Genomic DNA, 14,135 nt, shown 5'->3' with positions numbered 1-14,135 from the left:
TACAGGAACTGTCACTGAGACACACACAGACTGTACAGCAGCTGCCACTGACACACACTGTACAGGAGCTGTCACTGAGAGACACATTGACTGTACTGGAGCTGTCATTGAGAGAGCCATAGACTGGAAAGGAGCTGTCACTGAGAGACAGATCATTAAGGAGCTGTCACTGAGAGGCACAGGCTGAACACAAGCTGTCACTGAGAGAGACAGTCTGTACAGGAGCTGACACTATGACACACACAGGCCTTATAGGAGATGACATTGAGTCATAGAGTCATGATGGCACAGGAAGAGGCCATTCAGCCCATTGAGTCCTTAACGGCACCCATCAAGCAATCTATCCATCCCATTCTCCACTCTAACCCTGTAACCCTGCAAGTTTATTTCCCTCAAGTGCTCATCCAATTTTCTCCTGCAATCATTGACTGTCTCCTCTTCCACTACCCTGAGAGGCAGTGAGTTCCAGGTCTCTACCACCCACTGTGTAAAAAAATGTTCCTTCTCACATTCTTCCTGGATCACTTGCCAATATCTTAAATCTGTGTCTCCTAGCCCTTGCACCATCAGCCAACGGGAACAGTTTTTCCTTGTCTACCTTATCTAAACCTGTCATAATCCTGCCTATGAAACCACCCCCCTCAATCTCCTTTGCTCCAAGGAGAACAGCCCCAGCTTCTCCAACCCAACCTTGTAACTAAAATCCCCTCATCCCTGGAACTATTCTGGTAAATCTCCTCTGCACCCTCTCAAGGACATCACATCTTACATACAAACAAACGAACATACGAAATAGGAGCAGAAGTAGTCCACTCGGCCCCTCAAGCCTGCTCCGCCACCCAATAAGATCATGGCTAATCTGTTTGTGTTGCGAGTTCCACATTCCCATCTACCCCTGATAACCTTTGATTCCCTTGCCTAACAAGAATCTATCTACCTCTGCCTTAAACATATTCAATGACCCCACCTCCACCACCTTCTGACTCAGAGTTCTGAAGCCGTACAACCCTCAGAGAAAAAATTCTCCTCATCTCTGTCCTATAAGGGCGACCCCTAATTTTAAAACAGTGCTCCCTAGTTCTGGACTCACCCACAAGAGGAAACGTCTTTTCCATTTCCATCTTGTCAAGACCATTCAGGATCTTATACACTTCGATCAAGTCACTCCTCACTCTTCCAAACTCCAGTGGAAACAAGCCCAGCCTGTCCAACCTAACCTAGGAAGAGGCTCATTCCAGATATCAATTCTAGTAAACATTCTCTGAACAGCCTCTAACACATTTACATCCTTCCTTAAATAAGGAGACCAAAAATAAGGAGACCAAAACTGCACACACTATTTGAGATGTGGCCTCACCTTTAACATCCTTACTTTTATACAAAAACAAAAATAGCTGGAAAAACTCAGCAGGTCTGACAGCATCTGTGGAGAGGAAGACAGAGTTAACGTTTCGAGTCTGTATGACTCTTCATCAGAACTAAAGAAAATAGAAATGTGGTGAAATATAAGCTGGTTGAGGGGGGGTGGGACAGGTGGAGCTAGATAGAGGGCCAGTGATAGGTGGAGGCAAAGAAGAGATTGCCAAAGATGTCATAGACAAAAGGACAAAGGGGTGTTGATATTAGCTAAAGGATATGCTAATGGTAACATTAAGGGTGGAAAGCAGGACGAGCAACTGACAGATGGCCCTAGTGGGGGTGGGGTAGGGGGAAGGGATCGAAATAGGCTAAAAGGTGGAGATCAAACAATGAATAGAAATAAATTTTAAAATAATAATAGAAATAGGTGGGAAAAGAAAAATATAATAAATAAGTATATAAATTATTAGAAAAAAAGGGAATCAGAAAGGGGGTGGGGATGGAGGAGAGAGTTCATTTTCTGAAGTTGTTGAACTCAGTGTTAAGTCCAGAAGGCTGTAAAGTGCCTAATCGGAAGATGAGGTGCGGTTCCTCCAGTTTGCGTTGAGCTTCACTGGAACATTGCAGCAGGCCAAGGACGGACATGTGGGCAAGAGAACAGGGTGGTGTGTTGAAATGGCAAGCGACAGGGAGGTCTGGGTCATGCTTGTGCACAGACTGAAGGTGTTCCGCAAAGCGGTCACCCAGTCTGCGTTTGGTCTCTCCAATGTAGAGGAAACCACATTGGGAGCAGCGAATGCAGTAGACTAAATTGAGGGAAGTGCAAGTGAAATGCTGCTTCACTTGAAAGGAGTGTTTGGGCCCTCAGATGGCCTCACCTACAGGAGGAAAGTAAAGGGGCAGGTGTTGCACCTTCTGCGGTTGCATGGGAAGGTGCCGTGGGAGGGGGTTGAGGTGTAGGGAGTGATGGAGGAGTGGACCAGGGTGTCTCAGAGGAAACGGTCCCTACGGAATGCTGCCCGGGGGTGCGAAGGGAAGATGTGTTTGGTGGCGGCATCAAGCTGGAGTTGGCGGAAATGATGGAGGATAATTCTTTGAATGCGGAGGCTGGTGGGATGATAAGTGAGGGCAAGGAGGACACTTTCATGGTTCTGGGAGGGAGAAGGAGGTGTGAGGGCGGATGCGCGGTAGATGGGCTGGACACGGTTGAGGGCCCTGTCAACCACCGTGGGTGGAAAACTTCGGTTAAGGAAGAAGGAAAACATGTCGGAAGAACTGTTTTGGAAAGTGGCATCATCAGAACAGATGCGACGGAGGCGAAGGAACTGAGAGAATGGGATGGAGTCCTTACAGGAAGCAGGGTGTGAGGAGCTGTAGTCAAGTTAGCTGCGGGAGTCGGTGGGCTTGTAATGAATATTGGTGGACAGTCTATCACCAGAAATTGAGACAGAGAGGTCAAGGAAGGGAAGGGAAGTGTCAGAGATGGACCATGTGAAACTGATGGAGGGGTGGAAATTGGAAGCAAAATTAATAAATTTTTCCAGGTCCCGACGAGAGCATGAAGCAGCACTGAAGTAATCATCGATGTACCGGAGAAAGAGTTGTGGGAGGGGGCCGGAGTAGGACTGGAACAAGGAATGTTCCACATACCCCATAAAGAGACAGGCATAACTGGGGCTTATGTGGGTACCCATAGCCACACCTTTTATTTGGAGGAAGTGAGATGAGTTTAAGGAGAAATTGCCCAGTGTGAGAACAAGTTCAGCCAGACGGAGGAGAGTAGTGGTGGATGGGGATTGTTCGGGCCTCTGTTCGAGGAAGAAGCTAAGGGCCCTCAGACCATCCCGGTGGGGGATGGAGGTGTAGAGGGATTGGACGTCCATGGTGAAGAAGCGGCGGTTGGGGCCAGGGAACTGGAAATTGTTGATATGATGTAGGGCGTCAGAAGAATTGCGAATATAGGTGGGAAGGGACAGGACAAGGGGAGAGAGAATGGAGCCAAGATAGCAAGAAATGAGTTCCGTGGGGCAGGAACAGGCTGACACGATCGGTCTGCCGGGACAGTCCTGTTTGTGGATTTTGGGAAGGAGGTAGAAGCGGGCTGTCCGAGGTTGGGAGACTGTGAGGTTGGAAGCTGTGGAGGGAAGATCTCCAGAGGAGATGAGGTCAGTGACAGTCCTGGAAACAATAGCTTGATGTTCAGTGCTGGGGTCATGGTCCAGTGGGAGGTAGGAGGAAGCGTCTGAAAAGGGTGGTGCTGTTGTTGTCTGGCATACTGACCTCTACCTCGCAGAGGCTGAGCGCCAGCTCACAGACACTTCCTCCTACCTCCCACTGGACCATGACCCCACCACTGAACATCAAGCCATTGTTTCCAGGACTGTCACTGACCTCATCTCCTCTGGAGATCTTCCTTCCACAGCTTCCTACCTCAGTCTCCCAACCTCGGACGGCCCGCTTCTACCTTCTACCCGAAATCCACAAACAGGACTGTCCTGGCAGACCAATCGTGTCAGCCTGTTCCTGCCCCACAGAACTCATTTCTCATTATCTTGGCTCCATTCTCTCTACCCTTGTCCAGTCCCTTCCCACCTACATCCGCAATTCCTCTGATGCCCTACGTCATATCAACAATTTCCAGTTCCCTGGCTCCAACCACCACCTCTTCACCATGGACGTCCAATCCCTCTACACCTCCATCCCACACCGGGATGGTCTGAGGGCTCTCCGCTTCTTCCTCGAACAGAGGCCCGAACAATACCCATCCACCACCGCTCTCCTCTGTCTGGCTGAACTTGTTCTCTCACTGAACAATTTCTCCTTAAACTCATCTCACTTCCTACAAATAAAAGGTGAGACTATGGGTACCCGCATGGGCCCCAGTTATGCCTGTCTCTTTATGGGGTATGTGGAATATTCCTTGTTCCAGTCCTACTCCGGCCCCCTCCCACAACTCTTTCTCCGGTACACCGATGATTGCTTCAGTGCTGCTTCATGCTCTCGTCTGGACCTGGAAAAATTTATTAACTTTGCTTCCAATCTCCACCCCTTCATCATTTTCACATGGTCCATCACTGACACTTCCCTTCCCTTCCTTGACCTCTCTGTCTCAATTTCTGGTGATAGACTGTCCACCAATATTCATTACAAGCCCACTGACTCCCACGGCTAACTTGACTACAGCTCCTCACACCCTGCTTCCTGTAAGGACTCCAACTCATTCTCTCAGTTTCTTCGCCTCCGTTGCATCTTCTTCTGCTGATGCCACTTTCAAAACAGTTCTTCTGACATGTTTTCCTTCTTCCTTAACCGAGGTTTTCCACCCACGGTGGTTGACAGGGCTCTCAACCGTGTCCGGCCCATCTCCTGCGCATCCGCCCTCGCACCTCCCTCTCCCTCCCAGAACCATGATAGGGTCCCCCTTGTCCTTACTTATCACCCCACCAGTCTCCGCATTCATAGGATCATCCCCTGCCATTTCTGCCAACTCCACCACCAGACACATCTCCCCTGCACCCCACCCCCCCACCCACCGCCCCTGGTTGGAATTCCATAGGGACCGTTCCCTCCGGGACACCTTGGTCCACTCCTCCATCACCCCTTGCACCTCAACCGCCTCCCTCGGCACCTTCCCATGCAACCGCAGAAGGTGCAACACCTGCCCCTTTACTTCCCCTCTCCTCACCGTCCAAGGGCCCAAACACTCCTTTCAAATGAAGCAGCGTTTCACTTGCACTTCCCTCAATTTAGTCTACTGCATTCGCTGCTCCCAATGCGGTTTCCTCTACATTGGAGAGACCAAACGCAGACTGGGTGACCGCTTTGCGGAACACCTTCGGTCTGTCCGCAAGCATGACCCAGACCTCCCTGTCGCTTGCCATTTCAACACACCACCCTGCTCTCATGCTCACATGTCCGTCCTTGGCCTGCTGCAATGTTCCAGTGAAGCTCAACGCAAACTGGAGGAACAGCACCTCATCTTCCGACAAGGCACCTTACAGCCTTCTGGACTTAACATTGAGTTCAACAACTTCAGATCATGAACTCTCTCCTCCATCCCCACCCCCTTTCCAATCCCCCTTTTTTCTAATAATTTATATATTTATTTAATATATTTTTCTTTTCCCACCTATTTCTATTATTATTTTAAAATGTATTTCCATCCATTGTTTCATCTCCACCTTTTAGCCTATTTTGATCCCTTCCCCCTACCCCACCCCCACTAGGGCTATCTGTCACTTGCTCGTCCTGCTTTCCACCCTTAATGTTACCATTAGCATATCCTTTAGCTAATATCAACACCCTTTTGTCTATGACATCTTTGGCAATCTCTTCTTTGCCTCCACCTATCACTGGCCCTCTATCCAGCTCCACCTGTCCCACCCCACCTCAACCAGCTTATATTTCATCTCATTTCTATCTTTGTTTAGTTCTGAAGAGTCATACGGACTCGAAACGTTAACTCTGTCTTCCTCTTCACAGATGCTGTCAGACCTGCTGAGTTTTTCCAGCTATTTTTGTTTTTGTTTTTGTTTCAGATTTCCAGTATCTGCAGTATTTTGCTTTTATCCTTACTTTTATGTTCAATCCCTCTCATAATAAAGGATAACATTCCATTAGCCTTCCTAGTTACTTGCTGCACCTGCATACTAACTTTTTGTGACTCATGTCTTAGGACACCTTGATCCCTCTGCACCTCAGAATTATGAAGCCATTCTCCATTTAAGTAATACTCAGCTTTTTTATTCTTCCTGCCAAAGTGAACAACTTCACATTTTCCTACATTATACTCCATCTGCCAAATTTTTGTCCGCTCACTCAACTTATCTACATGCGTCTGCAACGTCACTATGTCCTCTTCACAATATACTTTCCTATCTATCTTTGTGTCACCTGCAAATGTAGCTACCATACCTTAGCTCCCCTTATCTAAGTCATTGATGTAAATTGTAAATAGTTGAGCCCCCAGCACAGACCCCTGCGGGACTCCACTTGTCACATCCTGCCAATCAGAAAACCCATTAATGCATACTCTCTGTTTTCTGTCAGCCAGCCAATCTTCTATCCAGGCTAATATGTTACCCCCTAGACCATGAGCTTTTATTTTCCGCAATAACCTTTGATATGGCTCCTTATCAAATGCCTTCTGGAACTCCAAGTACAGTACGCCTACAGGCTCCCCTTTCTCCACAGCACATGTTACTCCTTCAAAGAACTCCAATAAATTGGTTAAACATGATTTCCCTTTCACAAAACCATGCTGACTCTTCCCAGCTACCTTCAGTTTCCCTAAGTGCCCAGGTTTAATCTCCTTAATGATTGATTCTAACACCTTCCCCACGACAGACATCAAGCTAACTGGCCCCCAGTTTCCTATTTTTTGCCTCCCTCCCTTCTTGAATAGAGGGGTTATATTTGCTACTTTCCCGTCTGATGGAACCTTTCCAGATTCTAGCGAATTTTGGAAAATTGACACCAACGCATCTACTACCTCATTAGCCACCTCTTTTAAGACCCTGGGATGAAGATAAACCTAGACCTAGAGACTTGTCAGACTGTAGCTCTGTCAGTTTGCTCAGCACCGCTTCCCTAGTGATTGTAATTTCACCAAGTTCCTCTCTCCCTTCCAACTCCTGATTTGCAACTATTACTGGAATGTTTTTTGTATCCTCTATAGTGAAGAAAGAAGCAAAATATTTGTTCATTTCATCCACCATTTCCTTATTATCTACTCTAAACTCTCCACCGTCACTCTCTAGAGGACCAACACTTTTAAATACCTGCAGAAACTCTTGCTATCTGTTTTTACATTTCTAGGTAGCTTCCTCTCATATTCTAATTTCTTTCTCCTGATTAACCTTTTAGTCATTCCCTGCCGTTCTTTATATTCTGACCAATCATCTGACCTGCCTCTCATCTTCGCACAGTTATATGCTTTTTTCCTTAAAATCGATGCTTTCCTTAACTTCTTTAGTTAACCATGGATGGTGGGTCCCCCCCTTAGAATTTTCTTTAGAGTAAGAATATACTTATTCTGAGTATTCTGAAATATCCCACTGCTTCTCTATTGACCTATCCCCTAGCCTAGTATCCCACTTTACTTCAGCTAGCTCAGCTTTCATGCCCACATAGTTGTCCTTAGTTAAGTTTAAAATACTAGTCTTAGACCCACTCTTCTCCCTTTCAAACTGGATGTAAAATTCAATCATATTGTGATCGCTGCTACCTAGGGGCGCCTTCATCCTGAGGTCATTAATTAATCCTGTCACATTACACAATACCAAGTCTAATATAACCTGCTCTCTGGTTGGTTCCAGAACGTGCTGCTCTAAGAAACTATCTTGAAAGCATTCTATGAACTCCTCATCCAGGCTACTACAGCCAGTCTGATTTTTCCTGTTTATATGTAGATTAAAGTCACCCATGATTATTGCCGTCCCTTTATCACAAGCACACAATATTTTCTCTTGTATGTTTTGCCCTACACTGTGGTTACTGTTAAGGGCCTTAAAGTGTGGCAACCAAAACTGGACACAATACTCTAGTCGGGGCCTAACCAGAGCTTTACAAAGGTTCAGCATAACTTCCCTGCTTTTGTACTCAATACCTCTATTTATGAAGCCCAAGATCCAATATGCTTTGCTAACTGCTCTCTCAGTATATCCTGTCATTGATGCACATGAATCACCAGGTCCCTCTGTCCCTGCACATGCATTCGAACTGTGCCATTAAGTCTGTATTGTCTCTCCCTATCGCTTCTTCCTCACACCCTTTCTGCTAACCTATCTATGTCCTGCTGCAGGTGATTGGTGTCATCCTCAGGTTTGGTATCATCAACACATGTTGAAATTTTACTCTGTATTCAAGTCATGAAGAAATGCAGTGCTGCTAACTCTGACCCTTGGGGAATACCATCGTCTCCCATCCCCCAATCGGAAAAACATCCACTTACCACAACTCACTGATTCCTGTTCTTAAACCAATTTTTTATCCAACCTGTCACTGACCCTCCTATTCCATAAGCTACAATTTTGTTAATCAGCCTTTTATGTGGCACTTTGTCAAAGGTTTTCTTAAGCATCCATATAGCAACATCCACCGCTTTCCCTTCATCAACCTTCTCTGTTCATCAAAAATTTCAACTTGATTGGTCAAGCATGATCTGCCTTTACAAATCTGTGCTGCCTATCCCTAATTAACTCAAACCTCTCCAAATGCCTGTTGATTTTTTTTCACCTGATTATCATCTCTAAACCCTTACCCACCACTGATGTTAAACTGACTGACCTGCAGTTACAAGGACTGTCCTGTTAAGCTTTCTTGAATAAGGGTGTCACATTCGACACTCTCCAATTAACTGGCACTTCCTTGTATCTAGGGAAGATTATGGGAAGCCCTTCCACTGTCTCTGATCGGACTTCCTTCAGCAGCCTCGGATGCAAGCCATCTGGCCTAGGCAACTTATCCACTCGAAACATAACCAGCCTGTCCAGTACATCCTGCCCCTCAATGTGAGACATACATGAACTGTATCATTTTTGACTGGAGTAAATTGTTGCCTTTTACCCGGTGTGTACTGTACATGCACAAGAGCTGACACTGAGATGTACAACCTATTACAGTGGCAGGGATGGCAAGTTAAGGCATGTTTGTGGGTCACTAATACAAATATTACATTGTGTGAAATCACGGAGCTAATACATGTTTGATTTTGCTTTCTAATCGTAATGGAAAGTTCTGGCAAATGTCTTGAGCAGGATCTTGAGGTTTGAGTTAATTAAGCAGAGCCAGCATGGATTTGTAAAAGAAAGACTTTGCTTGACTAGTCTCATTAAATTTTTCGATGAAATAATCTGCAGTATTTATTTCTACATCAGTCTAATCAAACTTCTCTGAACTCTTTTCATTCTTTATTTTCCTTTTGATCCTCCCTTTCCCCTCCCCCAAACCCCCACCCCCCACAAAACTCTACCTCCTCCTGTCCTCCTCATCCCTCCTGGCCCCCAATTCCTCCTCCAACTTCCTTCTTCCTCCCCTCTCCCTCCCTCCTCCACCCTCTCCATCTTTCCCTCACCCTCTTCCTCCTCCTTAATCCCCCTCCATGCACTCCATGCCCCACCATCCTCCTGCTTTTCTCTTCCCTCTTTGTTCTCCCCCCCTTCCCCCGCCTCCTCCTCCCCTGCCCCTATTGCTGATTAGCATTATATCAAGAGGTACACGGGGGGAGTGAGTTCATTGTCTGAACAGATAGTCAAACAGCTACAGATGCAAGATCAGCCTAAGCCTCTTGTAGACAGGCCCAAGCTGGTAAGCATCCCCCAGTGAGTGTGCAACGATAGTCGTGCCATATGTGTCAGCTTGGAAATGTGTAGGGTGAGGGGTGAGTGCTGGGGTGAAGGGGTGAGTGCAGGGGGTGAAGGGGTGGGTGAAGGGGGGGTGAGGCGGTGAATGCAGGGGGGGCAGGGGGTGGGTGCAGGGGGCGAGGAGATGGGTGCAGGGGGGCGAGGAGGTGGGTGCAGGGGGGCAGGGGGTGGGTGCAGGGGGGCGAGGAGGTGGGTGCAGGGGGGCAAGGGGGTGGGTGCAGGGGGCAGGGGGTGGGTGCAGGGGGGCGAGGAGGTGGGTGCAGGGGGGCGAGGAGGTGGGTGCAGGGGGGCGAGGGGGTGGGTGCAGGGGGGGCGAGGGGGTGGGTGCAGGAGGGCGAGGGGGTGGGTGCAGGAGGGCGAGGGGGTGGGTGCAGGGCGGCGAGGGGGTGGGTGCAGGGGGGCGAGGGGTTGGGTGCAAGGGGGGGCGAAGGGGTGGGTGCAGGGGGGCGAGGGGGTGGGTGCGGGGGGGGCGAGGGGGTGGGTGCGGGGGGGGCGAGGGGGTGGGTGTGGGGGGTGCGAGGGGGTGGGTGCGGGGGGGGCGAGGGTGTGGGTGCGGGGGGGGCGAGGGGGTGGGTGCAGGGCGGCGAGGGGGTGGGTGCAGGGGGCTGGACTGAAGGGGCCATGTCTGCAACTCTATTCTAGCAACCAGTGTAAATTCTTCACAAACCCTGCTAACTGCAGTATCTACTTTCTGATGCATCGTAATTCATGACTGTTTAAATTGTTCCTCACAGTTTAAAAACAATCTTCAAACCTTCAAGTAGCAACTTTAAAAATTGGCAGGCAGCTGGTTGAGAATTGGAGCTATCCTTTTGCAAACAGCCTCAGCCTCATAACAACACTAGTGTTAGAGCTTGCAGTGTCACGTTGTAAAGAAAGACGGATTTAAACAGCACCATTCAAAACCTCAGCAAATTGTTGGAGCTGCGGGTTGACAAGTCCCTGGGTCTTGATGGATTTCATCCTAGGGCCTTGAAAGAAATGGACAGTACGATAGTTGCTGCGTTGGTTTTGATTTTCCAAAATTCCCTGGATTCAGGGAATTGGAGAGTGGATCGGAAAGATTAGAAAATAGCTCATGTAACTCCTTTACTCAAAAAAGGAGGGAGACAGAAAGCTACAGGCCAGTTAGCTTAACATCTGTCATAGGGAAAATGTTAGAAGCTGTTGTTAAAGACTTTATAACACTTAGATAAATTCAAGGCAATCAGGCAGGGTCAACATGGTTTTGGAAAAGGGAAATCATGTTCAACCAATTTATTGGAGTTCTTTGAAGGAGTCACATGTGCTGGGGGTAAAGGGGAACTGGTGGATGTACTGTTCTTGGATTTCCAGAATGTATTTGATAAAGTGTCACATCAAGGGTTATTACAGAAAATAAAAGCTCATGGTATAGGGGGTAACATATTGGCATGGATAGAATGTTTGGCTAGCTGACAGGAAATAGAGTAGGTATAGATGGGTCTTTTTCTGGTTGGTAGGATGTAATGAGTGGCATGCCACAGGGATCAGTGCTGGGGCCTCAACATTTTACAATTTAAATAAACGATTTGGGCGAAGGGATTGATGATATGGTTACGAACTTTGCCTTTCCTTATTTAAGGAAGGATGTAAATGCATTGGAAGCAGCTCAGAGAAAATTTACTAGACTAATACCAGGAATGGGGGGGTGGATTGTCTTATGAGGAAAGATTGGGCTTGGCATTCACTGGAGTTTAGAAGAGTAAGGGGTGACTTGATTGAAACATATAAGATCCTGAGGGGTCTTGACAGGGTGGATGTGGAGAGGATGTTTCCTCTTGTGGGAGAATCTAGAACTAGGGGTCACTGTTTAAAAATAAGGGGTCGCTCATTTAAAACAGAGAAGAGGAGAAATGTTTTCTCTGAGGGTCGTGAGTCTTTGGAACTCTTCCTCAAAAGGAGGTGGAAGCAGAGTCTTTGAATATTTTCAAGGCAGAGGTAGGTAGATTTTTGAATAGCAAGGGGTTAAAGGTTATCGGTGGGTAGGCAGGAGGTTACAGTCAGATCAGCCATGATCTCATTGAATGACAGAACGGGCTTGAAGGGCCGAGTGGCCTACTGCTGCTCTTAACTCGTATGTTCGTAATATTCCAAAGTGCTTCACACTCAATGAAGCAGCTTTGTAAGTATTGTCACTGTTGTAATATAAGAAATATGGAACCAATCTTTACACAGCAAGTTCTCACAAACAGCCATGTCATAGTTACGAGATACTCTATTTTTGTGATGCTGGTTAAGGGATAAATATTAGTTAGGAGACCAGGGAGAATGACTCTGCTCTTCACATTGTGCCATTAATGTCCACCTGAGAGGGCAGTCAGGCATTCAGTTAATGTCTCAACAGAAAGATGGCACTTCTGACAGTGCAGCATCTCCTCAGGTTGAATTTTGGACTCAAGTCTCTGGAGTGGGACATACACCCACAAAGCACTCACCGTGAGGTGAGGGAGCTATCGACTGAGTCAAACTGACGCTTAGTTGTGAGAATTTTTGACAGGCCATTTGAGTGGATTGACAGAATTAGGCCCATCATAAAGGGTTTATGAGAATGGATGTGGTGTACAGGGTCTGTTATAGAGCACAGGGATTTCCTGGTGCCTTGAGGTGGTATACTGTTCCCTCCTGAACCTGACTTCAGTAACAAAAATTCTCCTTTCAGCAAACGATGAAGAAGGAGTTCCCCACACAATTTGGAGGCAGTGATGTTTGCTATTTTTGTGGGAAGCGGGTCTACGTGATGGAGCGTCTGAGTGCTGAAGGGAAGTTCTTCCACCGTGGCTGCTTCAAGTGTGCGCACTGCGGCATCACCCTACGCCTTGCCACCTATGCCTACAACCCAGAGAATGGTAAGGATGTCACAACAACATTCCAAACCCCTCTGTCCAAACAGGGCCCCATCAAAAGACCCATCGCAAGCTCGCTCCATCCAATTCAATTCCTCACCCCTAATCCACTCCATAAACGAAGCAAACCTAAACCCATCCCATCAAACCAGATCCCGAAACTCAACCCATCGAACCGGATCCCGATGCTCAACCCATCAAACTGGATCCCGAAACCCACCCCATCAAACTGGATCCTGAAACTCAACCCATCAAACTGGATCCCGAAACCCACCCCATCAAACCGGATCCCGAAACCCACCCCATCAAACTGGATCCATAAACACATCCCATCAAACCCAATCGCTAAACTCAACCCATCAAATTGATCCCTAAATCCACCCCATCAAACCTGATCACTAAACTCACCACATCAAACTGGATCCCTAAATCCACCCCATAAAACCCAATCCCTAAACCCACCCCATCAAACTGGATCTCTAAAGCCACCCAATCAAACTGGATCCCTGAACCCACCCAATCAAACTGGATCCCTGAACCCACCCCATCAAATCGGATCCCTGAACCCACCAGTAAGAAACCTGTCCGGTCTGTCGAGTCGTTATATTTGGCAATGAGGGTGAAATAACTCTGATGCTGCACCTCGCCTTGTTAATGTGAATATATCAAATCTTAAGAAGAAAGAAGAGTATACTCACCAGTCATGTCCCTCTTCGGCAGAATCGGCCCTCATGACACGTCTATGGAAGACTGGAGCCAGTATGTAGAGCTCCTTGGTTTTATTTTGTAGTGAATGAATGAAATTACCGCGGGGGAGAAGCAGAAAGCAATCCTTTTGAGTGTCTGTGGTAGCAAGACAAAAAACCTCATCTGCAGTCTGCCGGCCCTGAACGCGCCCAATTTGAAATCCTTTCATGAATTAGTGGATCTTGTGAAAACGCATTTTCAGCTGAAGCTGTCGGTAATAATGCAGAGGTTTAAGTTTAACTCCAGAGTAAGGGCCCCGGGAGAGTCCATTGTAACCTATATAGCGAAGTTGAAGCAGTTGACTGAGCACTGCGACTTCAGAGACACACTCAGTGACATGTTACGGAAACAATTAGTTTATGGAGTTCACGACGACGCCATTCAGCGCTGTTTACTCAACATCGATTTGAAGCACGCCATGGAAATCACACTGGCCATGGAAATGCTGAGAGGGACTCGCAGGCTTTACAGATTGTGCAACATGGCACCGTTCTTCAGTTGGGGCAGGAACCTACCGCCAGGCGCGGTACAAAAACCAGAGACACAGCAGCAAAGTGGGAGACAGTCTCGATAAACGAAAAGGCCGAGTGGAAGCATCTCAACAACAATTCAGAAATTAATTTGTTACAGATGTGAGGGTAAGCATGCCCTAGACACCTGCAGATTCAAGGAGACAGAATGCCATTACTGCCAGAAGAAAGGGCATGTAATAAAGTAATGCAGGGAGAAATCGAGACAGCCCATAAGACAGAGAGACCAAAATGATTGAAGTGAATAAAATAACAGAACCTGAAGCTGCCAA

General features: G+C 47.3%; 1 protein-coding gene across 5 annotated transcripts in view; it reads left to right on the top strand.

Annotated features, from left to right (window-relative positions):
* The window catches only part of mical3a (microtubule associated monooxygenase, calponin and LIM domain containing 3a), a 301,509-nt gene that overhangs the window by 154,620 nt on the left and 132,754 nt on the right, over positions 1-14,135 (top strand). For 3 of the 5 annotated variants that reach the window (XM_078568427.1, XM_078568425.1, XM_078568424.1), the window contains exon 16: positions 12,408-12,589. In XM_078568427.1, the coding sequence (XP_078424553.1) occupies positions 12,408-12,589 (182 nt within the window). Of the gene's footprint in view, positions 1-12,402; positions 12,590-14,135 lie in introns of all 5 variants that reach the window. The other 2 variants (XM_078568426.1, XM_078568423.1) reach the window with 1 other exon arrangement.

Source organism: Cetorhinus maximus, chromosome 22 (genome assembly GCF_964194155.1).
Source record: "Cetorhinus maximus chromosome 22, sCetMax3.hap1.1, whole genome shotgun sequence".
Lineage (NCBI taxonomy): Eukaryota > Metazoa > Chordata > Chondrichthyes > Lamniformes > Cetorhinidae > Cetorhinus > Cetorhinus maximus.
This window is presented reverse-complemented; position numbering and strand designations above follow the sequence as displayed.